At 42.4% G+C, this 27,552-nt stretch overlaps 1 protein-coding gene across 1 annotated transcript; it reads left to right on the top strand.

The window, feature by feature from the left end:
* Window positions 1-41: 41 nt before the first annotated feature.
* psme4b (proteasome activator subunit 4b) lies at window positions 42-27,347 on the top strand (the record flags this gene model as incomplete). The annotated part of the gene is given in 49 exon segments (XM_079292704.1): window positions 42-188; window positions 191-252; window positions 3,120-3,236; window positions 4,585-4,629; window positions 4,798-4,947; window positions 5,652-5,715; window positions 6,426-6,500; window positions 6,589-6,711; window positions 6,803-6,895; window positions 7,112-7,215; window positions 7,217-7,261; window positions 8,430-8,516; window positions 8,753-8,939; window positions 9,289-9,378; window positions 9,900-9,964; window positions 10,169-10,319; window positions 10,751-10,849; window positions 12,167-12,352; window positions 13,292-13,343; window positions 13,346-13,448; window positions 13,745-13,840; window positions 13,934-13,989; window positions 14,129-14,185; window positions 14,279-14,334; window positions 14,435-14,533; window positions 14,629-14,691; window positions 14,802-14,897; window positions 15,119-15,250; window positions 16,269-16,478; window positions 16,567-16,703; window positions 16,881-16,934; window positions 17,172-17,301; window positions 17,912-17,986; window positions 17,989-17,993; window positions 18,420-18,486; window positions 18,580-18,652; window positions 18,655-18,692; window positions 18,964-19,116; window positions 19,252-19,356; window positions 20,288-20,379; window positions 20,621-20,700; window positions 20,703-20,745; window positions 20,957-21,159; window positions 22,416-22,501; window positions 22,702-22,830; window positions 23,785-23,940; window positions 25,001-25,133; window positions 25,379-25,512; window positions 27,213-27,347. Coding segments are annotated over 49 exon segments (4,938 nt in total).
* Window positions 27,348-27,552: the final 205 nt, after the last annotated feature.

Below are 27,552 nucleotides of genomic sequence, written 5' to 3'. Positions count from 1 at the left end.
TACGCATTCAGCAGAAGGGTGACCTGACATAACAGTGGGCTATGACTGTGGATGGGGACATGGCCGGGTTTGTCCCTCAGAAGGAGGTCGTGTATAACGGCCTGCTGCCGTACTCCGACCGGTTGCAGCGGGAGGCCACGGAGCTGCTGACGGAAATCAAAGCGAACCTGTCCAGAGCTGTCCTCCTCAGAGAGCTGTCCTCCTCAGAGAGCTGTGGCCCGGGGTCGCTTTCTGGTCCTGGAAACTCTTCTCGTAAGTGTTGAAGCCAGCTCCGTAAACACACCACAGCAAGTCAAACCCATAGTTACTCACTTAGGATTCATAATAATGGTCTGTGTGTAGCAGTTTTTAGGCTCTAAATAAAACACATTTCCTTAAATGTACATTTCTCTTAATAAGTGTAACAATTTCTGAACGTTTCCAGAACCAAAATTGGCCACAGGTGAAGAATCCCCCGTAAAAAAAAAATCAATAAATAAGCTTTACAAATGTGTTATGTTATTTGTCACATTTCAATTACTTTGATTTACAGTGTGCAGTGTGTCAGCATTTCCTTACAGGTGGCCACAGCTGTAATACATGTTCACTTTATAACTCAACTATTGGGTACTATGTCTGGCAGAAAAGGGTGCCAAATAATGTGCCAAAAAAAATCAACATCATGAGCATTTCAAGAGGAGACTTAAGAGCACAGGGTGATCATGCAACTTTGAACAAAGACTGAACTTTGTCCACTTTGCACCGACTCAGATTCAAGAGGTTATGCTCAAGGTTTCATGTTGAGACATTGGGACGCTGAAGCTGTGCACTTAATGTGTTTTTAGTATGATGAGATCAGAGAGCAGCGCGGTTGGGAAACATCGCTGTGCTACAAATGGTGTACCGATGTCGAGTCCCATGACGTGTTTAAGTGGATTTTTCACTTACCCTTCTGCCATTTGGATTCCTGCCATTTTGGAGCTTTAAACCAACCTGCAGACTTGAGAGAAGAAAAACAAAAGTAAATTAGAAAGCACTCAGAGAGCACAGATATCTCCACGAAGGCTGCACAATCCTCTGAATGCGTTATTTCAATTATAGAAAATGTTGCATCTGCATCAAATTAAACAAAGTGATATGTATTCACTCAAGTAGGTGCAAGAGGGGTATAAATGAGAAAATAGCAAACGATTAAAAAGAGCCCAATCTTAAAACTTTATCGAAAGAAAGTGTCTGGCAACACTGAAGTTGTGGTCGACCTTTAGTCTGAGATGGACAACAACATCAGCCTGAATCGCTGCCCAGTCGAGATTTTGTCTGTGTCGATAGAGTGAAAATTGAAATGGCATTCGTTTGGATTTTTAGGCCACAGCAATATGAACTGCATGTATATTTTTGTAGTGGTTACAAAAACCACATGTTTCTTAAACACTAGATGCGTTTTTGTAATGTTATTACAGGACTGGAAAATGTATTTTCAGATGTTTAAAGTCATTTTGTTTGTGAGGGACAGAGGAAATACGAACAAAATACTTTATTATGGAGGTTCTCAATTCATAATCCTTCTCAAGTAAAAAAAAATATATAATTGTACTTAATAGTACTGTATCAAAAGTAAAAGTAGTCGTGTAAGCAGCATTTTACCGGTTTACCTTTTTACCTTTGAGATGGAGCTAATTCTAACTTCATATACATTATCCTGTGTCTTCCAACCTGGGTTTGGGCTTTGGGTTTGGGTTTGGGACACAAAATAAATAGGGGGGGGGGGGGGGGGATTCATATGGTGTGGGAAAGAAGAAATTATCTAAGTTCTTTTACATTTGGAAATTTCACTTCTTGGGCCTCAAAACTGATTTAGAAGATTAGAAAGGAAATCTCTCTTTTTGGTAGAACTGTTAACAGCTCAGAGACATCTGAAACGTGACATGGGGCCCCAACGAGACGTCTTTTTAGTAAGGACCAACAAGCCAAAAAGATTGGGTTTTTATAGCCTTATTATTCTTTTTTTATCATCTCAATCGGAAATAAAACTAGTAACCACAACTGTCGAATACACGTTGAAGAGTAAAAAGTATTTCCCTCTGAAATGTAGTGCAGTAAAAGTTTAGCAGGAAATGGATATGACAGTACACACACTAAATAAAAAGGTAATTGAAGTATGTTGGCCTAACAGTACATTTATTACTCTTTGACCTACATCTTAACTCCCAGCTTATATCTTAAATCACGATAGAGACTGCAGGATATTCTCCTAGAAAGTCGCATTCATCACGTCCCATTGGTCTCCAGTTGTTTCCATTTTTACATCCATCGTAAAACATCTTAATGTGATGTCATTTGTCTGATTGTTTTCCATTAGTTGAAAAGAGAAAGACTAGGGCTACCTTAAGTGCCAGGTCTCACAGCTGAGAGATACATTTGATACTCATCACGCATCAGGTCTCAATTGGCTTCTTTTTATTTTCATCCCTCGCATTTCCCCTATTGTCTCTTTCCTTCAATTAAAAAATTTCCTCAATGAGTCTGTTCCATATGTTAGATGAGCGAAGGAGGAGATGACAAGAGGAATGTGAGGCTGTGGAAACCTTTCTGTGGAGTTTATTCCGATATAAATTGTAAGTTTTACAAAGAACTAAGTACTACACAGAGCCATCTCAGGAGGATTAAAACATGTAGTCTGCTCTAAAGCTCATAATAAAAGCACTCATCAGTTATTGTGCAATTTAAAAGCTTAACAGGGTGTTTGAAAAACCAAGAATCATAAGGTCACGTCACTGCGTGCCGTGTCTTAAGTACGAGTCCACACCTGCAAACTACTAATGTCTGCAGCTGTCAGTGCAGCTATGCTTTTTTGAATACAAAGAATCACAGTGCTGTGTTCGCTGACACATCTGGAAGTTGGCAGTCATGTTGAGAGCAGCCTTTGAGGTAGCGACTCATTTTCCCACAGATACAGACTCCTTTCAGACACCCTGTAGTTTCTCGCTTCAAAACATCATTATTACCATCATTTTATCTTGACGGGGGGGGGGGGGGGGGTTTCTTTCCAAAAAGGTGTAAATAGCGAAAGATTAGGACTGAAGTCCTGCAACACCCTCATTAAAGCAGGCCAGTCAATAATTGGCTTCTTTTTCAAACAGGAAGAAGGAACTGCTGTCAAGGGATGACCTACAGTTGCAGTGGCGACCGCTTTATGTTCTGTACGAGAGGGTCGTCTACTCCAAAACGGAGCACCTTGGACTCGTCTGGTTCCCCAAGTATGACGTACTTTTACATTGACCAGTAGGGAGCCTTTGAAATGCTGTTACTGTACTTCTATAAATATACCAATTTTATGCCCAGTTATTTCTTTTTTAGAATTACCGCCAAACTAAACTTTATCCCAAGTACTTATTTGGATGAAGGAAAAGTTTGACATGTTGGGAAATAAGCTTATTTGCCTCTTGCAAAGCGCTAGATGAGAATATTGATGCCACTCCCATGGATGTATGGTAAATACGTAGCTACAACAAGTAGCCAGCTAACTTAGCTTAGCATAAAGACTGGAAACAAGGGAAGTTAGCGTGGCTCTGTCCAAAAGGCGACAAAATAAAGTGGGCTAAAGTTTACTGGTTGTAAATATGAAGGTTGTAGCTTCATATTTATCGCACAGACATGACAGTGGTATCAATATTCACATCAAACTCTTGGCAGGAAAGCAAATCTGCGTATTTCTGTCACGAGGGAGCATAAGAGGCAGCAAGGGAAAGTCGAGGCAGACGGGCAGTTCAATGATTTCTTGACAAAAGTGAAGAGGCAAAAGCTTCCGTGCAAGGATAGAAAGTCCAAACAGACGCAACTGATAATCCGGAGGTAATCAGAAATGTTGTAAGGTTCAGGTAAGGATTCCAGATCCGAGAGCAAAGAGGCAGGACCGCACCACATGGCGCACAAATAGCAACATTAACAAACTGGGAAGTGACTGAGGGATAAGGGGCTGGTATATATACTGCGGGGCTGATGAGGTAAAGTGGAAACAGGTGAGTCAGGTGACCGGGAAACCAGTGAGAAGGCGCGAGGCCATCTAGTGGACAGGTAGAGAGACAGTCCTCATGACACTTTCCTAAAAAATTGAGAGAGTGGATATGTAAAATAGTACTTCAACGATTAGTCAGTTCATTGATTTGTCCATTAACAGGGAATAAACTCTGATAATGTTGATTTGCTGTGGGCTCTCAATCCCTAACAACCAACGGTTCCAGTGGAGCTGCTCAGTGGCCTGATACGTTAAATATATAATGGTTAAGAAAACTCAATTGTCAAGCAAAGATGCAAAACATTATTTCATTTCGGAAATTAATTTCTATCTTTTTTTTCTGTTTTATATTGCTCCCTCTCGTTCTGTTATGTTTGGACTGCTGGTCAGACAAAACAAGTATTTCTTAGATGTTACCTTGGGCTTTTATTGATGAAAAGAATAATGGAAAAAACAATGAAAGATGTTGCAGCCCGGATGTTGACGGTGTTTTTTTTATTATCCTCTTTAAAGACATATGGATTTCAGTAGAAAGTAAATGCAGGATTCCTTCACAAACTCACACACCTCCTCTCTCTGCTTGTTTGCAGCTCAGTGGACCACATTTTGAAGGGTTTGATCAAAAGCTGCAGACTGTAAGTCGCAGCCTCTGTGATCATGCAATTGTGCACCAGATAATGTGTTGCTTTGATGTCCAGCTTTAGATCAATGTGTGTATTTGTATCAACACTCTGTCTTTGCTCGTCTACATCTATTTGTGCTCACGTCTGTCTTTGCTGCGCGTGTTTTGGGGAATTTCACAGGTATTTCCCCGCGTCGTCCACCAAGGAGATGCTGGATGAGTGGCGCCCCCTGCTGTGCGTGTTTGACATGGTTCTGCAGAAGGCCGTCAGCAACATGGAGCTCTTCCTGCCAACCATCATGCCCCCGGAGGAACAAGGCCAGGGCTTCCAGTAAGTGGGCCAACGTGAACGGCTCTGTTTAAAATCTTATTATACATATAATATGTAAGTGCAGCTTGTGTTGGCCAGAGCTCACACAAAGGGTTAATAAAGCTCAATGACCCTTTGTTTTATTCATAGAACAATCTCTGCCAGCAGAAATAAGATTGGCTATGTTGCTTTTTTCTTGTCATTTTCAGTCCTGAGACTATTAACTCTTAATACCTTCATGTATTGTGGTTGAATCTTATGACCATGTGTCATGAATAACTACATGTTCAGGCTCTAAGTACACCTTTGCACCTGGGAGTTTCAATAAATAATGTTCTTCTTGCGTGAGCAGAGCCCCCCCCCCCCCCTCCTTGTTTTTGCTAACAGTTTAGTTGCCTTGGAAAACCTTTGCCCTTCTCTCTTCTCACTCATCACTCCTCATGGCATCCAGCTTACCGATCCTCTTCACTGCATCGCATTCTTCAGTTCGCTCTTTCGCAAGCTATTTCGATTTAGTCTTGGATTCATCCGCAGTTTCTGTACAGTTTCCACAATACATCATCTTTAACACTCTCTTTTTCCGTTTCAGTTTTTCTCTTTCTCGTCCAGAATTGACAAGGGAAGGAGGGAGTTCTTATTTGGTGGAGTTGGAGATAGATGAGGGGAATTCAGCTGTGTGTCAGTGTCTTTGAAGGTGTGGTTTTTTTTGTGCATTTGTTTTTCAGGTTGTGGTTTGATGAATGCATGAGTCTTTGGATATCAGTGCAAAATCAGCCAAGCTGGGAAGGGGTGAGACGCAAACACACACACACGCACACGCACACACACACGCACACACACACACACACACACACACACACACACACACACACACACACACACACACACACACACACACACACACACAACCTTACCCGATCCTTAATCCAAGTCTTCACCCAAAAATGTCCCAATTTTTTCCCCCAAAAAAAGGCGAGTCCCCACAATGTGAATGTGTAAACAGATGTATGTCCCCACAAGATGGGTAAAACATGCCCATGCATACACATACACTGAATTTTTTATATTTTTTGACACCTACTTCACTCTTCACTGGCTTGAAAGGTAAAGTCGATATGAAACAACAAAGGTAGATGGAGTTGAAATCAATGAAAATTCCACCTTTCAAATGGCTGTATAAACCCACAACAGCAAGTGGTGGGTTTTTAACAACATTTTTAAATGATTGAGCAATGAATTACACAGTTCTCCAGTTTCCTAATCATGGATACAGTAATTTGGAATGACACACAATGTTAATGAAGCGTTGGAGGTTTCCACTCGGCATGCAGAAGCGATTTTCCCTTTGTGCCTCCGCTCTGCTCCTGGCTATTTATCACTTCATCTCTTCTTGAACATCTCTTCTTTTTTTCAAATTGGCTATAATTAATATTTTAAATGGCAGCCCTCACTTCTGGGAAGGTACTCGCAGTGATTGTTTGTCTGACGTTGTCTCGCAGCACCTAGTGAACCTGTTTGCTCGCCTCGCCAACGATGACATCGGCTATGTGGACTGGACCCCTTATATCCCCACAGTGAGTCATTAGCAGCAGCAGTGGATGTGTTGATGTATTTCTTCGGGGACTTGTGATTGAGGTGAAACTCTACACTGTACGTGTGCAGATCTTCACCAGGATCCTGCGCAGTCTGAACATTCCAGTTGGGGTCAGCCAGATGGTGGCACCACGGTATCTCACCAACTACTATGACATCGGGCACTTGGTGTTGTGGATCACAGCACTTCTGGTACCTCCTAAGAAAAATAATTCCATTACATTCAAATGATGTATGTCTTTGCTACTTAATTATGGGAAATACCTGATTCAAATCTGTGCAGGGAGGACCAGGAAACCCAGCACAGAAGGAGCTGACCTGCCTCTTCAACAGCATTGCCTCCTTCTACCATCCCTCCAATCATGGTCGCTGGCAAGTAAGTCTTTCTTTCACTCACACACACACACATTTTCAGCTGCCGGCTGTCACACTCCTTTGATTTATAACTTGCCGTTCAGGACTTGGCTGGCTCTCTCCGCACTAACAACACAATAATGAAATGCACAACTGCCGGAGAAAAGAGCAATCTCACACATCTGTTTACGGCAGTCTGTGCGAATGTGTCTCTTGGTGAATGTGTGTTTGCCTGCAGTCCCGACTGATGCGCGTGCTCCCGGCGAGTGTTGTGCGCCGTGTGCATCGGGAACGTCACGCTGCCCCCAGCTGGATCACGCTGGTTCCTGAGTGTCCAAGGCTGTTTCACCCGTAGCCTCACCGGCGTCGCCCTGCTCGCCATGTTCAGGTATTGCACTTTGGTAGACGTAAACCATAAAAACAATAACTGTACCCTGTCCCTCTGTATGTAATCTTCCATGGCTATACCTGTGTTTCTGGAGAACTTTCAACACCTATTACTTTAAGGATTACAACACATGCTCATGCATACATCCACACATACACACATACAGACATTTGCATGCATATATGATATACACAAGCTTGTCTTTGTTTTATGGAGAGGTACTACAAATACATATTTATTCACAGAGCTCTCTCAAAGCAAGATGTACAAAGTGGTAGGAGGATAAAACACAATGAGAAGACACAAGAGGCATTGAAATCAAGAACATAGAACAAATTGATCAACAAATATGAATGCATCATTGTGGAAACGTATCAGTAAAAAAGTAAACGAACAATAACAGAATCAAACAGAGAGATTTAGAGACATCGAAAAATAAATCGAAGCCAGTCTGTATGAATAGGTTGTAAGATGACATTTAAAATGTCGACCTTGTGCTGCAGCGAGTGGGAAGACGGATAGAAAGTGTTTCTACTCAGGCAGGAATAGACACAATAGGTGTCATGTGGAGGCAGGTGTGAGTGCGAGTGGGTGTTGCACAGTCACAGCCGGCGGTCGTGTTAATCCACTTTTAATGAGCAAAATTTCTCCAGACCCCCATTTTTTTGAGCCCAGACTCTGGTTCCCAAATTAATTCTGACTGCACATACATTTGTTTAAAACGTTACAGTTGGTTTTTACCTAAAAACAAACAGCGAGCAAAACCCTGACTGTATTTTTGCGATCGGCAGGGCTCAATTTAATGATTGCTTTGGAGACATCTAGGTTACATATGTGCATTATTTTAACAGCAATTCAATTACTCTCTTAAAGTGTGTAGTTAGCAGGTGCTTCATGTGTCGATAAAGACTTTGAAATGCAGTTAAAACAACGGCTATATGTAGCCTCAAACTACAAATACCATCACCTTTCAGCCAGTTTTTAGCAGTTTTTACCTACAATTCATATCAGTGTTCACTGGGCTGTTGACATGCCGTCACAAGGCCTCAGCAACAACAAGCCGAATCTGGACAAAGGAACAGGTCATTTGTGATTATCTATACGCATGTATGTCTGCGTGTTGTTGTTGACGCTGCACTGTATCTATGTTGCTTGTGGTGATGTGCAGTAAAACCGGCAGTACGGATGCAGCCTACGCTCTCCAGAACCTCGCTCTCCTCACACCAGAGCTCGTCATACCATCTGTACTTGAGAAGTAAGTGTTTGTTATCTGCCATAAACCTGTCATCGATCAATGTCCCATCAAAAAGACATGTGAAACATGAATAGAAGTTTTGAAGTACTGGCAACGACAGTGTTTGGTGAGCAGATCGCATCAGTGACCAAACTAGAATAATTACCTCTCAGTTGTTTTGAGAACACCAACCCCCCCTTCAACGCTCCCATCATCTCACTTGTATGTTGTACCTCCTCGTACCGGGTGTATAACAGGACCTATGCAGCGATGGAGACCTTGACGGAGCCGCACACCCTCACCGCCACTCTGAGCTGCATGATCGGCATGGCTCGCAGCCTGGTTTCCCCAAACAACCATTACCCAGAGGGCCGTGGGCACGTGCTCCCACTGCTCATGGGCTCTCTGCCGGGGATTGACCCGAACGACTTTAGCAAGTGCATGGTGAGTAATGGATGTGAGGATTATTGATGAAGAAGAATTGTTCGACAAGTAGACAATACAGCTCTTGCTGATTAAATTCCCCTCTCGTGTACTGTGGTCTATTCCATTAATAATTCCTGAAAGTGGAATGAATATCTCAGTTTGAAGAACTTGCAATTACTGTTTGGATTGTAAAATGGATTGGTTTCCTTTCTTGGTGTGCTCATTGCCGCATTAATCCATCACACCACAATGAGTTGATACATTTGAAAAAGTTATTCCACCGACATCTGGTAGGTTATTTAAATTGGGCCTCGATCACGTCAGATGATGTAAATTGATCTGTGTCCCATTGTGCGTCTCCGTCCAGATAACGTTCCAGTTCATCGCCACCTTCACCACTCTGGTGCCTTTAGCGGATTGTTCGTCTGCTCCTTCTCAACACAGGGATCTCACGGAGGTACACACACAACACACATTTAGTCCTGAAATAGATTAAATAAACATAATATACAAAACATGTTGAGCAAAAGCCTTGAAGTACTTGAGACCTTCTCCTTTTTTCTTAAGGGAATAAATTTGACATTTTTGGAGAGTTAGCTCAAAAGGTTGACACCACTCTCATGACCATGCAGCTGGTTAGCTTAGCTTAGCACAAAGACTGAACACGGGGAAACAGCTAGCCTGGCTGTGTCAAAAGTTAACAAAATTCACCATCAGCATCTCTAAAGCTCCCTAATTAAGATGTTAACTGGCTGACCTGTCGTCACTTTGAGGTTTCTAGTGGGAGGCTAGCTGTTCCCTCCCTGCTTCCAGTCTTTATGCTAAGCTAAACTAACAGTCTCCTGGCTCCTGCTTCATATTTAGCGTACAAACAAGAGAGTGGTATCGATCTTCTATTTGCGTATTTCCCAACATGGTGAACTAAAAAGTCATATTATACAAATCAATGAACTAATCATCTCTATTTCTCCCTCTCAGATTGAGAAAAATCTGTGTTTTGCATCAGCTCAGTTTCAAGACTTTGTCCTCCAGTTTCTGGACAGGTAGAGTTGAATTAACAATTCAAACTGTCACTGAGTAAGGCCTTGTTGTCAATGTCTGACTATGAATGTATCTCTGTCTGCTTGAAATGCACCGCTGCATCGCTTGCTCTGCTGGCCACGTATAACACCCTTTTTTTTTCTCACCATAAGGCTGTTGACATTTTCATCGCTGACAAGTGTATAAGTGTGTGCTTGTGTATGCAGGTGTTTTGCTCTGATAGACAGCAGCACCTTGGAACAGACGAGAGATGAGATGGAGACGGATACGCAGACTCATCTGGAGAGCCTGGTGGAGCTGGGCCTGTCCTCCACTGTTAGCACCATCCTAACACAATGCTCGACAGAAATATACAAGGTAGTACACACACACACACACTCTTTTAAATTCATATCATCATTAATCACAAACTCAATCCTCTGCCCCTAATTAGACACTTCTAATAAAGATTGCGAACCTTAAACGCCGCGAAAACTAGTTTCTTAAAGCTTCTCACTAGAAACAGGGCTTTAAATGTAGCCTACATATCCTTTCATAATACAAATGTAAACAAAAGGGGGAACCATTACATAACACACTACATTCATTTGGCTTATGCATTCGTTGAGATTGAAACCTGCTATCGCTCTCAACTTGATAAACACGTCTTTTTACCCACGGATTAAAACTGGAAAACGAATAGATCTAAGCTATTGATGATGCAGTTGTCTTTAAAGGTCAACCATTGGTGTTCTGCTGTATGTGAAACACATGAAGTGTAACATACGCACACGTTGCCTTGGTGTTAGATGGCGGTCCAGAAGGTGTACAACTTTGCCACCTCCAACATCTTTGAGACGTGTGTGTCAGGCAGGATGGTGGCTGACATGTGCAGAGCTGCAGCGACGGTATGTGTTCATCAGCTTCTTATCTTTGGCTCTTTGCCTCACGTATTTTTTACAGTAATGTAATGTAGATTTGTGAATATCACTCTGTAGACCACAGACATTTTGGTCTGTCATGTGTCATATTTTGACAATACAACCTTATAATGTCACGTCTGATACAAAATCTCTTTGTTTTTGCATAATGCTCATCATGTTCACTATCTTAGCGTTGTGTTTTAGCAACATTTGCTAATCAGCACTAAACAAAGTACAGCCGAGGCTGATGGGAATGTCATTTTGCAAAATATTTGTTCAGAAACAACAAATTGGATTTTTAACATGGTGATGGCTCTAAAGGAAAAGTCAAGGGATCACCAAAGTTATTCTACAGTGCCCCCTGAGGGGAATATGATTAAAGAAAACTATTCATAACGATCCATCCAATAGTTGTTGAGATATTTCAGTCTGCACCAAAGTGGCAATGCAGCTAGCGTGACTAAACCTGAAAAAAAACTAAAACATCAGCAAAAGGAGCTCAGACTGTCAGGGGAGCAATACAGTACATTATTCATCTTATTTATTATTGTGTGTGTGTGTGTGTGTGTGTGTGTGTGTGTGTGTGTGTAGTGATGAGGAGCTGCAGAGTGAAGACGAGCTGGATAAGGAGCTGTTGTGGATCTCCAGCTGCTCTCCGAGGTGAGACGAGGATCTATCACATCCCAAGGGCTTCAGCACTCTAAAAGATATTAATCCTGCTAATTAATTTTATTCAGTCTGTCTCTACAAAATTCTATTTAGTCTTAAAATGATTGAAATGTCTGCCAGAGGGTTCTGCATATCTTCTTCATTCCATTACAGATCAATTTGTTTTAAAAAATTTTTGGAGTTGTGTGTCATTTCCTCACGACTACTTAAGTGATTCGTGAATTCTGGCTCGATGGAAGGTCTCATCAAGTGCTTCTACAAAAGTTCAGAATATATGAAACACTTAAAATGAGTGGAACAGAGAGACATTTTCACCTGTTTAAAAAAGAAATGTGAATATGATTGTGACATTGTATGAGAGAAGAAAAATAGGAAAATGCCATTTTTTGCAGCGTGCGCCCTGCACGGTCATAAATATCAAGGAGCTTTGTCGTAACCAGAACATATTGACACCCTTTCTGCTTTGTTTTATTACTCCTGGGAGCTTAATGCGAGTGGGAGCGAGCCAGATGCTGTGATTTACTGAAGAACCTCAATATTTAAGACACAACTCTCCATTGAATGGCCTGTTTGTGTGTGTGTGCATGTACCTCTGTGTGTGTGTGTGTGTGTGTGTGTGTGTGTTGTTTTCAGGTAACCCGTGTGGATGGTGAACAGCTGTTAAAATACCAGGGGGACCTGGAATGGATCCTGTGTGTATGCGTGCGTCTGCGCTGCAAACGGGCGTACACACTCGCCTGCAGTCTGTTAGAGCACACACTCCCTCATCTATCCCACCGCAGCACCTCTGGAGGCTTTGATACTGACCTCCCGATACGGGTAAACACAACGTCTGCAATGCTGCACAGGGGAAGATGACTTTACCAACATTATTTAATCTTACTAAAGCTAAATCCAGTCCCTCAACTCTTAACTGCATAGTTTCCACTGTGGCTTATTTGCTAACCTCCTAGAGTGCAAATTGGCTCGTATCACGGCTATTACAGTATCTATTCTGGGACTGGAACAATGAGGTTATCTTGGAAACAGAAAATGCCACCAGTACAACCTTTACAACGTCTCACAGTTTAATTAAATTGGATGTTACAGGTTTGGTAATTGCAATTTCCATCTCCAAGTCGAGAATTAGAAAGCATTTATGCATTTCAAATGAAATGGCTACACCACTAATGCTAATACTGCTCTCCCTCTGTCACTGGGTCTCTTTATCTCTCTTAACATTGCTTTCTTTGCACAACAAATAAACTTCTGTAAATAAATCATGTAAATACATTTCTGTTGCTCAAGTTTGTAGAGAAGGGAAATAGATAAGCTAAAAGCAAGAAACTGGTGATGACAACTAAATACTTTCTCCAATAATATTGTGTCATGTTTTTGTACGTGAGTGCAGGCGAAGTGTGTTCTGTTTTGATGTTGAGGAGGCGGTAATTACAGATACTGACCTCTTTTCATCTGCAGCTCACGGTCACTGATTCTGTTTTTTGTTTTGTTGTCGATTTTTTCATTTTGAGGTATTTGCTGGTGTTGGATTCATGTGCTCGTCTTTTCATCTGATAGTAGATCTGTTTTTTTTGCAGAACGTGTCCGTTGTTTAGTGTTCTTATCCGTAACATATGTTTCAAATACCATAGATGACAAAGATATGTGGTTTTGAGGCAGACTGGTTGTGCTGGTTTGCTTGCCAGTTGTTCCAGTGGAAACCTTCTATTTCTGTACAACTTTCTGAGAAAACCTCTCTCTCTCTCTCTCTGTTTCCAGGACTGGGGCAGAGCTAGAGATGTGGCTGATTTGGGTCTGTGTTGGCACGTACCTGATCAGGAAGAGGAAACTTCGTTTTCCAGCTGTTGTCCCGCCTCCTGCACCCTGAGCTGCAGCGAATCAAGGGCCACGTCTCTGGAGATCAGCCAATGTGCAGGTGCGCTGTTGTTTTTCTTAGTTCTCCATTTTTAGACGTAATCAGGCACCCGCACAAACTAAACAAAGAAACCTGTAGCCTTTCATTACTGATGAATGAGATTCGGCTGAGTCCAAAAAAAACGAACATAAACATCTGTTTTTAATATCGGCCTCATCAAGAGCACAGAGGGTTGAAAAGTTGGATTCAGCTGCTCAAAAGTGTTGACCATTGCAGAATTGCCAAGTGAATTCACAGCAAGCACACACACACAAATACTGCTGTGAAAGGACTGTAACGTGTGATCTGGTTCACAGGGAGGAGCTGTTGCAGAGTCTTGCTATCGTGCAGCACTGCCTTCTCGGAGCTGGAAGCATGCTGCCCCCTCTGGATGGACCGCATGTATCTGACCTGTGAGTCCTGCAGCTGCACACACACGTATGAAAGCACACTGTTTTCCTGCAGTCTTGTCACGTTCCGCTCCTTGCATTTTCTTTTCTCCTCAGCGTGCCCTCCATGATAAATCTAGGGGAGATCAAGCTGCATATAGGTGTCGACTACGGTAAGAAAACACAAGCAAGCAGCCCCACACAACACACATGCACAAGAAGTTGCACGCTGAGCAGTTTCAGTGGGTGATAAGGCCGCTCATCATGCATTCTGTGTCCATACGGGACGCCGGTGTGTCTCCTCCCCTCCAGATGATTCACGGGAGAACTACAGAGAGTCCATCTGCCAAACCATGAGACTGCTGCTACGTGAGTGAAGACTTTAATGCCACTACACTACAGCTCTAAACTCCTCACTTTGTGATTGTGACGCACAATTTATCAATCTCCACTTTTATCCAGATCACATTTTGGAGCACTCGGAAGATGACACAAAGTCACTCTTCGTCATCATTAAGGTGATTTTTATATGATTCACGCGTGAGATGTCGTTATTCTGTCCTGCGTTGGGCCCGCGAGGGTCTCACAGCGTCCTTTTTCCTGTCTGTCTGACTACAGATCATCAGTGACCTCATGTTTTTCCGAGGCACTCACAAGAAGGAGTTTGACTCACGTTGGAAAAGCGTCACTCTTGTCAAGAAGTCCATGGAAAACAGGGTGAGTTGGAAAAGCGCAACAAGGCTGCTGATTGTTGTCCGCTTCAGTGAGTCACTTGCAGGGTGATTGTACGTATGTCGCCTTTCTTTCTGCAGCTTCATGGGAAAAAGCAGCACATCAGAGCCCTGCTCATCGACCGGGTTCTACTCCAGCACGAGGTCAGTTGAACAACACATGCAGGGTCACAGATATAACCACGAGCATACCAAGAAGTCGGTGGGTGTGTTTTCTAAAATAAGATTTTAATATTGTCTTTCTGTGTGAATAGATGAGAAAGCTGGTGGTTGAGGGCAGTGAATATAAAGTGGTCCATCAGGAGCTGCTCTGTGATCTGCTGCTGTTATCTACCAGCACTTACAGCCAGGTAAAACTGACACGGAAAATTAGCAAGAATAATTCAATCACAACATCTGCCGGTTCCCATTTTACTGATGGTATTAGCATAGATATCTCTCGTGAATAGTAATTTATTGAGGATGTATGCATGTACGTGTGTGTGTGCGTGTGTGTGTGCGTGTGTGTGTGTGTGTGTGTGTGTGTGTGTGTGTGTGTGTGTGTGTGTGTGTGTGTGTGTTGTCCTTGCAGGTACGTAGCAGGGCCCAGCATGTGCTGACGACCGCACTGGGAATTTTTAGCTTCTCCTACAGAGACCTGATTCCCAGAATCCTGCAACTGCTCTCACCTCAACACACCACTGGCACTCAACAGCAGTTTAAGGTACCACAAGCACACACACACACACACACACACACACACACACACGCACACGCACACACACATAGCATGTGGTGACAAGCACAGTTGACGTGAAATTGCTCATACTGGTCACTGTCCGTGGTGCTGAAACTTCAAGTTAGTCCATAACTGCATTTGATGGCTACATTGGGCTCTCTGTAGTGTGGCCTTCAGCATTGATTTTTAACGTTTTACTGCTTGCTTTTTAAGGCAGGTAGGTGCATTGTTGCACCTTTGTCTCCTTACACTGCTGACCTTAGTCTGACCAGTTTTTGTTGACTATCCCCAGGGCTAGACTGGAGACAGAGGGTGATAGCATAGGGCACATTTACTGTCAGAGCACCAAAACAAAAGTCTTCTGAGGGAAACCAGGCGAGCAACATCAGTATCCTCTTTTATCACGTCTCCCGTCTATAAACTGGCTGATGTTTGTTCTTGTAAATTGAATATTTATTGTGTATATTTGATGTGATCTTGTGAGTATATTCACCATTTTATCTGTTCTTATGTCTATGAAGCACTTTGTAAACTTTGTTTTGAAATGTGTATATATATATATATATATATATATATATATATATATATATATCAAGGTTCTTATTGCTATTATACATGATATCCTGCTTAATTCATACAATATTGGTGCAAAAAGGCGAAAGCTAAAGCTTACAGACACCAGGGTTAACTTTAATGTCATTTGGACGTCAAGAACAATGAAACAATTATGCCTAATTTCTACATCCGCAGGCTGTAAATAATAGAAACCTAAATGCTGCAATAAACATGTGAGCAGTGTTTCACACATTATCTGAACCGCAGAGATACACAGGATGTGTCCTTCAAATTCAGACAAAAGGCCACATTCCTGTGACGCAGACTGTGAAGGATCCGATCTGAAGCCACAGAACCTGGCTGTCAGTTTGCCTGTGCTGTAGATGTTTCTACCTCTGTCTACATTGTAATCTGTCAAGTGTCTTTACCCTGCGTGTGTGTTTTTCAGGGTGCTCTGTACTGCCTGCTGGATCTGCACAGCGGTCCCTGTCCGGCCAGTGCATGGGACTGGGACTGCGTTGGGGAGGTGTGGCCAGCTCTGGTCCGCTGTGGCCTGTCGCCCTCCATGACTTTGGAGGAGCCGTCCATCGGTGGACTGCTCCACGACGTCACTGACCGCATCCATCGGCAGCACGACACCATCGGGATCTATTTTACTGTGAGCAGCGTGTTCATTGAAAGCCATTGCACTACCCTCATCGGTTTGTTTCTCTCAATTGCTCCCCTTTGTTCTCTTCCGCCTCCAGGTGTCGGAGTCATGTGTAGAGATAGCCAATCATATCATGCAGTCTAAAAATCCCCGGCCTTGTTTAGAGGCAGCGTCCATAGAGGAGCTGAAAGAAGGGCTTCAACGTCAGCGAATCAGACACGTGGTTGCTGCAAGGTAGGAGAAGTGGTGTTTTATTTGTACATTCATTCAGTTTTAATTCCCTCTTAGTTTTTAATCAAGGTTACAGAAGAACTAGAGCAGCATATTAGCATGAATTATTATTACCATTTTTATCATTTGTAGTAGAAGGAGAAGCACTTACTTACGAACGCATCTCTTTCTTTTGTACAGGAAATATGAGAAGCTGGTCAATGATCTCTTGGACTGCCTTGAAGACAGTAACTTGTAGGTTTTCTCTCCACCTGTGTTGTATGTACTGTAGATGCACTTGCTATATAAACGTTTATAAAATGAATGTCAGAATGCATTATGTGAGTTATTTGTTATGTTCTGTATTTAAAAGAGCTTTATGTATCAACAATCAGCTGCATATGTTCTGAAAGATACATTGATTTTGTAGCAGAGACTCAGACGTTTAGTTAAAGATTACATACAGAATTACTTCTCTGTTTGTGTTTTTAGGACCTGGAAGTTTGAGTACATGGCCACAGACTTGTTGGCCCTCCAGCTGAGAGAAGATCACCCACTTCCCCCCGACGCTGTCCTCTTCTTCACACTGGGCCTCATACATGACTCCATTATCATACGCAGGGTGTGCAGCTGTGTGTGTGTGTGTGTGTGTGTGTGTGTGTGTTTGTCTGTCTGAGTTGGTGTTTGTGTGGATAAAGGGTAATGTTGAAGTATCTGGTATTCCACTGGGCTGCAATGATGGAGAGATGGGTTGACTAAAAGCTTTTTGTTGTGGTTCATCACATTTAGGCATACAAGAAATCAACATACTTTACCATTTTAAACATCAGAAAATGATGGATGTGACTTTAGAGATTGTCACTTCCAATTAAACTTCACAAAGAGAAAGCTAGTTCCTTTCAAAGGTTAAAGATATATATATATATATATATTTATATATATATATTTTAAGATCTTTCTTGAGCTGTCACTACCGTTTTATTTATATTTTTTTCCAGACGTTGGCAGGGCCTTTTATTCCTTCGTGCATTGCATTGTGGGGCAATAGTGTCAATCAAAAGTGCACTCAACAATGAAGCATTTTTTAGTATACATCCTGGCTTTAGAGGTTGAAGGTCACGTTTGTTCAGTGTACAGAAACAAATAAGCACGTTACCAAAGAGGCCTGTGTGAAAAGTCTGAGGAGCTAAAAACGAATCACTCTGTCGCTCTATATTCTCTTGCTCTCGTAGGTGGCGATCTCAGCAATGGCCGGCATCCTAAAACAGCTAAAGCGACCGAGAAAGAAAGTGTCTGTGAAGCCGTCAGATATCAGTGAGTACAAACACAAAATAACAATCGTGAAATGTACAGCTCCTTTGTTCTTGCAGGAAAATGCAGCAATTCTTGTTGTAAGGTCTTCTCTCAAACCAGCAATTTCAGCGTTAGCAGTCCTAATTCAAATTGAATACACCGTGATGTACAGACTAATTGTGTGGTCATTTCCCATTGAGGGGTGTTGAACTTTACTTCCTGTCATGGCCTGGCCTAGATAAGGCTCACTGAACGACTTACTGCCTGGCCTAGATAGAATAATTGATGTATAGATGAAGGGCTGGCTTGCTGACCAACTGACTTTATAATCGTTCATTTATCCTTGCTGCTTATTTAAAGACAGGATGTGTCTATCCATATTTCTGTCAGTTTGTTGTTATCTATGAATCACCGCAGCTTCTTCTTTGTCTCCCGTTCCTTTTTCAGGGAAATGATGATCCACGCAGCTTCGGAAAAGCCAAAAGATGACCTGTCATATGAAGAGATGAGCGAGGTGCTCGAATATTACACCACGCACAAAATCCACCACTGATGCCTCAGTAATATTACTATTATTACATTTGGTGTTTGTTTGTGTGTCATTCAGGGGGAGAAGATCATCTTTGAATATTTCTCGGACCCAGAGTTTATTGACCGGTTTATAGAGTTCCTCTCTCTGGAAACGACGGCTTCAATCCCCGTCGCGTCTGTCTCTTTAAGGTGCAATTTAAACTCTCAGCCTCAATCGATGTGGCAGACCTTTTACAAAGAAGTGACACAGCATACCACCGCCAGCCGAGGCTGAATTGAACTCAGCAGAGCTGGAATTTCTGTCATCAACTGCTGTGATTCATTGTTCTCCGTCAGGCAGCTGACAGTTCACTTGCGTCAAACGAATGACTGCAATCTGTCTTTTTTTGGTTTCAAAAAAAGAAAGAAAAATGGTTCCTCCACATCGAACAAAACCTTCATGCTCACGTTTGATTGACAGGGGCTATTTTGTAACTATGGAGACGTTTTCCTGCCGTTACTATGGCCTCACCTAGAGCAGCTTGCCAGCGACCCCCATGAGAGCTCCCAGCGCTGTGTGTGTGAGATTACTGCAGGACTAATCAGAGGCAGCAAACTCTGGAGTTTCAGCAAGGTACTGGAGACACACACACACACATACACACACACGGCGACAAATACACACGCTGCACTATTTTTTGATAAGAAAAGTCAATATTAATAAAAACTTTTCATTATTGTGTGTGTGTGTGTGTGTGTATGCGCTCAGGTGGACAGGTTATGGCAGCTTCTGTGCCCTTTGATCAGGACAGCATTAACCAACATCACAGTGGAAACCTACACAGACTGGGGCACCTGCATCGCTACTGCCTGTGTGAGTTGCTCACATGCATACAAATACACCGCACACAACACAGCTTATGGCTCAGGAAAGAAAACTGGGAATTTACATGGATGTTTTTCTTACAAAAAAAATGTTGAAGAATGGATTTTTAAAAGTCAATCAAACAGATATTCATGTGATCTGTCCACCAGTTTGGTCCAAACTGAAATATCTCAACAACTACTCAACCGATTGCCATGAAATGTTGTACAGATGTTTCACACACAATGAACACTCATGACTTTGGTGATCCCAGGACATTGCCTCTTAGCGGCACTATGAGGCTGACATTTGTAGTTTTGAGTGAAATGAAGCTTATGGATGAATTGCCCTGAAATGTGCAGACATTCATGTTCCTCTCAAGATAAACTCTAAAAAACAAAATGTGTGACCCTTTCCCTTTCATTAGGTCAAAAATCTGAATCAGAATCAGCAACCGTTTATTGCCAATGTGTTGCACATACAAGGAATTTGTCATGGCGGGTGGTGCAAAATGTAATGAATGCAGTGTTTTGTTTAACACCCAAATACATGCACAACTAGTAATATTCAATATAATATAATAAGTAATATATAAGAGCCTCACGATATGAGGAAAATGAGTGATAACGTTGAATATCACGATGTATTCTTTGTGATGAATGAACAGAAAGTGTACTCAGTTCTGCCTGTCTGCTGTTGTCAGTGTACTCCTATGAGAACACAAATTTCTTGTTAAAGAAATAAAAGAAATCACGCTCAGATTTGAACAATGGTAAACATTACACCTGCTAAATCTCAGCATGTCATGTTACAATTTTAAACCGGGACTACTTTCTCTGGTTGCACTGGCAGTAAAGCTGTCAGTGGATGTGTACATGCCGCCCACCTGAAATAATATTTCCAAAAATAAGCCTATTTTGTAATGGCTGCTGTACAACAGGAGGGCCGGGACCCCAGGAAACTCCACTGGCTGTTTGAGCTGCTGATGGAGAGCCCGCTGAGCGGAGAGAGTGGCTCATTCAGGGACGCCAGGTATGTGTGTGTGTGTGTGTGCTGTGTGTGTGTGTGTGTGTGTGTGTGTGTGTGTGTGTGTGTGTGTGTGTGTGTGTGTGTATGAATAGCTTTACGCACAGAATATGTGTTTATGCCATCTACAGTATTTCTGAGGTTTCTGATTTCAGGCTGCAGTAGTAACCCGAGCTGGCGTATGCTGAGCTGACGTGCTGCAATAACACGATAATGCTCCATCCCCCTCCCTCTTTGTCTCTGTCAGCTTGCTGTATGTGCTTCAGGGAGGTCTGGCCCAGCAGCAGTGGAGAGTCTCTGAACTGCTGCACAGGCTGCTGACTTACCCAAACTCACCCAGGTGTATAAGAATGTCAGGGAGCGCATTGGAAGGTAATCTGGTGTTATCTCTTCTGGGTTACAGAATCGTGGTTTATCTAATTTGTTTGTGTGCGTTGTTTGGGCTGCTCAATTCTAAGCCCCTTTGTTAATCAGGTGTTCCCATTCTATATTTGTGACTCTTTTCCTTTTCTTTCCTCTCCTCCCTCACCCCCTCACTCCCCCCCCCCCCCCCCCCCCTCTCTCTCTCTCTCGCTCTCTCCAGTGTCCTGACCTATATCTTCATGATAGACGTGGCCCTGCCCCACACCCGGCCCACCTCCTCCCCCCACGTGGCAGAGTTCGTCACTCGGGTCCTAGAGCGGCTCAAGCCCCTCGCGTCGGAGCCGGAGATCCACAACCACATCCACGAGGAGAACACCCAGGAGACGGACGAGCGCACCCAGGCTGTCAAACTCCTCAAGACGGGTCAGCATGTGGATGCAAGCATGTAATGCGTGTGGCGGATGGAGATGGTGTAGAACGTGACCGTGGGAGAATTTAATGACGAAGTAGACTGACACACTGACGATAGACGAAACAAGCTAAAAACTGTGATGCCTTATTGATTCCACCTGTAGATGAAGGGGGATTTCAAGGGGGTGTGTTCAAGCCTATTCACATTTGTACAGGCCACATAGTGTAGTCATTTGTACTAGATTCTATTATTGATTTGGTTTTCCTCCCAGATACATTCTCCAATAACAGTTAAAGAAATTATTGTCCACTTTCTTTCAGCCATCTTTTTTCGTTGTATTGTATTGAATGGTCAGTTCCCCCCCAGATTATAAAAAACACATTTTTTTATATATATCAATTACCTTTGGTGGTATTCAGCTATGCAGAAAGTTTGGTTTTTAGTTTCCTCTTACATTTCTGCCTCCACACAAATACAGCTGAGGTGGACTGTCATCCTTGGTGCTTACAGCATTGAAATATCCCATTTACAAAATTCAATCGCCACATCATCTTTCCAATAAGAGGTGGCAGCAGAAATCCCTGCTATTTTAAAACCTGGGCACATAAAATCAAAACTATGTGCATGGTTAGATACCACTGACGGTACTGTAAGCAAGGCTGTAGCTACCATTGAAGACACAATTTGGTGGTTTTAGTAATCTGCTGGGAATAGTAAATGATTTATTTGAATTTGACTACTTTTAGCTTAACAAAATGATGGCAGTGTTTTAAGTAAAATTCACAATACAAATGTAAGATAAAGTCAACTGAATAGATTAAATATGATATATATATATATATATAGTGTTATTTTGCCACTCAAGGTCAAGCAGTAGGTTTGATTCTAAAAGATAAAACAATATTTCTGAATGAAATTCATCATAGTTTTGCAGCAGATTATTTATTTTAGATCAAGATATCTAATTTTACTTTATTAGCCCCTGCTTCAGTTTTTCGTGGTGGTACACCTGTTTACAAAAGACACATTTTTTTGTCTTGCATTGTTGCTCTTTCAGTTTCTGTTACTACCCTAATCTCCATTATACAGATAAATATCTCGTTACGAAATTATCCAAATCATTAGATACCAAATCATGATAGATTGTGTTTTATTACCAGAGCAATGCGGTAAGGTCACAGCGCCAAGTCTGTTGTTTTTATTATTTGGCAGCAATCCAAAATATCCTCCGTGTGTGTGTTTGTCTCTGTCTGTGTGCCATTTGCAGTGTTGAAATGGTTGATGGCGAGCGCAGGGCGGACCTTTACCACTCCTGTTCAGCAGCAACTACAGCTCCTGCCTCTACTCTTCGAAGTAAAAACCACACACACACACACTCTCATACACACACACACACACACACACACACACAGGTCCCAGCGCAGCATTATTACCCACTCAATCTTACTTGCCCATTAAACTCAATTTCTCTCTTCATTTACTCAAAACGGTGCGTAGCTCTGTGTCTTCCTATCGCTCTCCATCTCTCTCTTTCTGTTTCTCTCTCCCTGCAGATTGCCCCGGTGGAGATTGACGAGAGCTATGATGAGATGAAGCAGGATGCTCGCACGTGTCTCTCTCTCATGTCCCAGGGCCTGCTGTATCCTGAGCACATCCCTCTGGTTCTGGCAGCGCTGGAAGAGGTAATATGCACAAACTCAAATACACACACACACACACTGCCCCACTTGCCTGCTGTCAGTGTTCACAGCCTAATTCTGCCCAAGGTGTTGTTCGCCTCAAAACAACCTGTGCTATTTTATTTAGCTTACTTTGTGTTGCTTACAGTTTTTCCCCTGTGAGTTTTGTATGCTGTTGAGACATTCTCAAATGCTATCAGAATATCTAACCATGGTGTCAGCAGTTCCATATTTCGTGGTGGACCGCATGAGAACGCATTGCAACATTTTTGCGTTTCATCTTGACACCCTTTTAATCTTGTTGCAATCTCATGTCGTGTGCACAAATTATTTAAAGGGATAGATTGACATTTTGGGAAAGACTCGAGGAGGAGGAGGACAATATGAAGCTACAGAGCCAGCAGATGGTTGACTTAGCTTAGCATAAAGAATGGATGCAGAGGCAAACAGCTGGCCTGATAGTGAGGGTAAACATTGTACCTGTTTACCATTACAATGTCACTGTCAGCATGTTAGCATGCTGATGGTAGCATTTAATTAAAGCACCACCTTGTCTTAGTACATACTCACAGATGCTAGCGTGACTGCAGACTCTTGGCTACCTGTTTCCAGTCTTTATGCCCGCATGTTAGCATTCTAACGTTAGCATTTAGCTCAACGCACGGCTGCACCTAAGTACAGCCTCACAGAGCCGCCAGCATGGCTGTTGACATTTGTTGTTGTTTTGATAGAACTACTTTTCATTATTATGTTATATGACAGGTGACAATAAAACTTAATGAACTGATACAAAATGACCATCCTGATCTCACAAGATAATAACTTGTGTACACATTCGATGAACCTTGTGTCCACAACATATTAACTTGTGTCCCACACCATAATATTTTGTTTGCACAAGAAGCATGAAACTTAAAGGTCTTTCTCTATTCTTTATCTCCCTTTCTGTCTCCCCTCCTGGCAGGCAACAGATCGTGGCATGCACGCTACTCAGTACTGACCTACCTCCAGATCATGGTTTTCTACAACTTGTTCATCCTGCTCAGTGTGCCTGCCGAGGTGCTCCGCATTGGAAGGCTGGTGATGCAGCTGCTGCTTGATGAACAGCTCGAGGTAATGTATGCACAAAAAGGCAGCAAACACTGTTTTAAAACAGCCATTATCCCTCAGCAAGGTGTAATTGTCACAGGATTATAAATGGCCACTTATTGTCCCCTACTTTCTCCTCACTAAATCTTAATCCCTCTTTTCTATTCACGGTTATTGCTTAAAAATAACCCTCTACCTCTCTGCTCAGCTCTTCATTTATTTCCCTGTTTTGGTGCCTTTCTCTTCATCTGTGGTATCAGAGATGTTGATAGAGCACTATGGCCGCTTTGCACTCCTTTGTAGCTAGTTGTTATTTAAGTAATCTAACAATAAAATCATTATTCAATCTAATGCCCAAAAATATAATTTGGCAAAGCATATATGTTTTGACTATAAACCAACTGTTAATTATTCATATGTATTTATTGAATGCAGTAAAATTAAATATACTACCTGTGCACAGAATATAGAAGTATCTTCTAATATTGAGTTGCGTCATTTTTTGTGCATTAAATGTCCCACTTGTCTCCGTGCTTTTAAACCCTTCTTTAACTTGTCTCTTTTCTTTTTATTGGGATCTACAGATAAAAATCAATGAACATGAAGCTTCAGCCGGGTTGTCTAACTTGCAAAAACAGTTGCTTCTCTCACTATTTTGTAAACTGTAAGTGTACAGCTGGTCAGTGTGTTGTCTTTGTATCATTATCTATTTCAATACATCAACCGTCACTCAGCTTATTCATAATGTATGCAAAGTGATGCAGGAAGGCAGTGATGTTCAGCAAGTGAATTTCACCTCACCTCAACTCAGCATCCATCCCTCCCCCTCCTCCCCCTCCTCCCTCTCCTCCCCTGCTCATCTCTGTCCCGTGTACCTCGCTTTCCACCCGATCTTCCTGCGCTCGCCTCTTTTGATGAATTGTGCATGCGTTCTCGCCCGAAAACTGCCTGGTGCTTTCCTTTATTTGTCTGTCCTGATCTTCACAGGTCTCTTTTTTTTCTTTCTCTTTCCTTGCTGTCTCTCCCTCCATCCCTCTATCCCCCCCCCCCCCCCCTTCACCCTCCACCCTCCTTCTCCCTGTAGGTGAGGGACATGGCAGGCACCACCCTCAGTGGTTTACTGCAGTGCCAGTTCTTCCCTCTGGACTCCAGTCTGCAGACACAGCTCCAGACGCTGAGTCAGACTCGCCTCCCCAAGGCAAGCGGAGAGCCCACAGGTACACACACACACACACACACACACACACACACACACATTTACACACACATTTACGTGCACCTCACAATCATACAGTGAGGCAATCACAGTAATACTTGCCCTATTACTCTTTCTTATTCCAGGGAATTGTGAACCCTGAAATTCAAAGGCTCATTTTGTGTGTGTGCGTGTGTGTGTGTGTGTGTGTGTGTGTGCGTGTGTGTGTGTGTGTGTGTGTGTGTGTGTGTGTGTGTGTGTGTGTAGACTTAGTGCGGCGCCATGCCGGAGTACTCTGCATCAGTGCGTGCATCCTGTCGAGTCCCTACGATGTCCCAGACTGGATGCCTCAGATACTGATGGACCTGAGCAACCATCTCAACGACCCACAGCCTATAGAGGCACACACACACACACACACATTAGTGTACACACACATTCGCATACAAACATCGAGCTCAACACAGTGTGAGCTGACAGAATACAATTTCATTGTCCAATTGAGGAGAAAATTGTGTCTTTGGCCTTACTTCAGGCATGAAGAAGACATACAATGTAACCCGTAATGCAGAGTTTGAATAATACATTACGCTGATGGGGAGCCAGTGGTGATGATAATTTACTGCTTCTCCTGTTGCAAAATGAAAGAGATGAGAAAGAAAATACAATGGAATACAGTTAAAGATTATATTTGCGAGTAGATGAATTACCCAGTCTGTTACGGAAGCTTCTGAAAAGAATAATCGTAGAAGTAGATTTTGTGCAGAATAATAAGCATGTACTATCTTGGTTTCTTCAGGCAGACTAACTAATCTGTAGTCTAAATCAGTGTTGGTTGTCAGGCCACAGGCATCCCCTTCCTTTCTTCCTTCCTTCCTTCCTTCCTTCCCTAAAATATACTCATTTAGTTTGAAGGCCAAGATGTAAAATTAATGTACTCAATGTTTAAGTCATGAATACATCCATGATTATGCTGATCATCCGTTTAATTCCCTGTTGTTGTGTCCTTGTTGAACCATGCTAACTTTTCCCTTTCCATCTTGTTTCTTTGGACTTTAAATAATTTCTACGTTTAAATTGTTTTATGTGGCATTTTAACATCAATAAATGATGACTACCTCATTAGTTTTTAATACATGCAAATGCTGGAAACACTGTCAGCTGCTGTTAGTTTCTACACTGCGTGTTACATTGTGTTTCCCCAGATCAGCAAGTGGCAGCGGCGTCGTTTCTCCGCTCAAAAACAGGAACGATTTACTTTGCAAGTCATTAATCTGCTTTGTTCTAGTTCCACTGTTTAACGTGAGGGTGGCTCTCGTTGTAGGAACTGAAAGTGGCCGTTATCAAAGGCTGTTTTCAGTTGTGAACTTTTTTTTGCCCTAAATAAGGAATGAAGCAACAGAAAGAGCTATCAACACGCTCTTTATTGCAGCAGTTTACTGCAGTGTTTCATAGAAACGTCCTCGTTTTTTAGGAGACAAACCTTAAATTATGCTTTTTTACTCCAGTGATGGAATATTATAGTTCTCCGTGGCATGAGAGCTCCACTTAAACTTTGGGGAGGCTGATATACTGTGAATACATACAATGTTGTGTTATATTGGTCATACAATTAATAGTTAGATAGATAGATACTTTATTGATCCCCAGGGGGAGATTTGGTAAACAATTTCTTGTCAAAACCAAATATTAGTTTGTTAATATAGTTAATATTAATAGTTGTATAAGTACAGAAGTATTTCCAGCAAAATCATAGTTAAAGTATCAGAAGTAAAATGACCAATTATACAGAAAAATGCCCCTCTGGATGTTTTATCGTATATTATATTATTGGATCATTATTGGTGTTGAGGTGGAGCTGATTTTAACTACTTTCTACTCTACTTTCAAATCAATCAATAATGCAACACATGTTTTTAAAATAATATACAAAGTAACTACAGCTGTCAAATTCATCTTGTGGAGTAAAAACTGCAATATTGTAGTATACGTATACATGTATCACCTCGTGGTGTCTCGTACATGTACATGTGTAATTCATTTGCAATGATGTCTATTTTCCCATGGGGTCGGTAATGATGATGATGATTGTTGATCCAAGATGACGGTGAAGAAGACCCTGTCGGAGTTCAGGCGCACTCACCACGACAACTGGCAGCAGCACCGGCAGTGCTTGACTGACGACCAGCTGCTCGTGCTCACAGACCTGCTGGTGTCGCCCTGCTACTACGCCTAGACGGCCAGCTGCCTTGCCGGGGTCCTCTACTGCACCCTAAAAGACTAACTACACCTTTTAACAGCGTTGTGGTCCTCTGCGCAGCCCGTTAAAAATAATACTGTAATAACATTGATGTTGTTGCAGCTGCCTCTGGAACTTCGCGTGCCGATGTTGGCCTTTAGTAAACCTGGCAGATAAGTCAACCCTGGACGAAACTTTTTCA

The sequence above is a fragment of the Melanostigma gelatinosum genome (genome assembly GCF_949748355.1).
Source record: "Melanostigma gelatinosum genome assembly, chromosome: 21".
Taxonomy (NCBI): Eukaryota; Metazoa; Chordata; class Actinopteri; order Perciformes; family Zoarcidae; genus Melanostigma; species Melanostigma gelatinosum.
The sequence above is the reverse complement of the archived record's forward strand: the minus strand, read 5'-3'. Positions and strand labels throughout refer to the sequence as shown.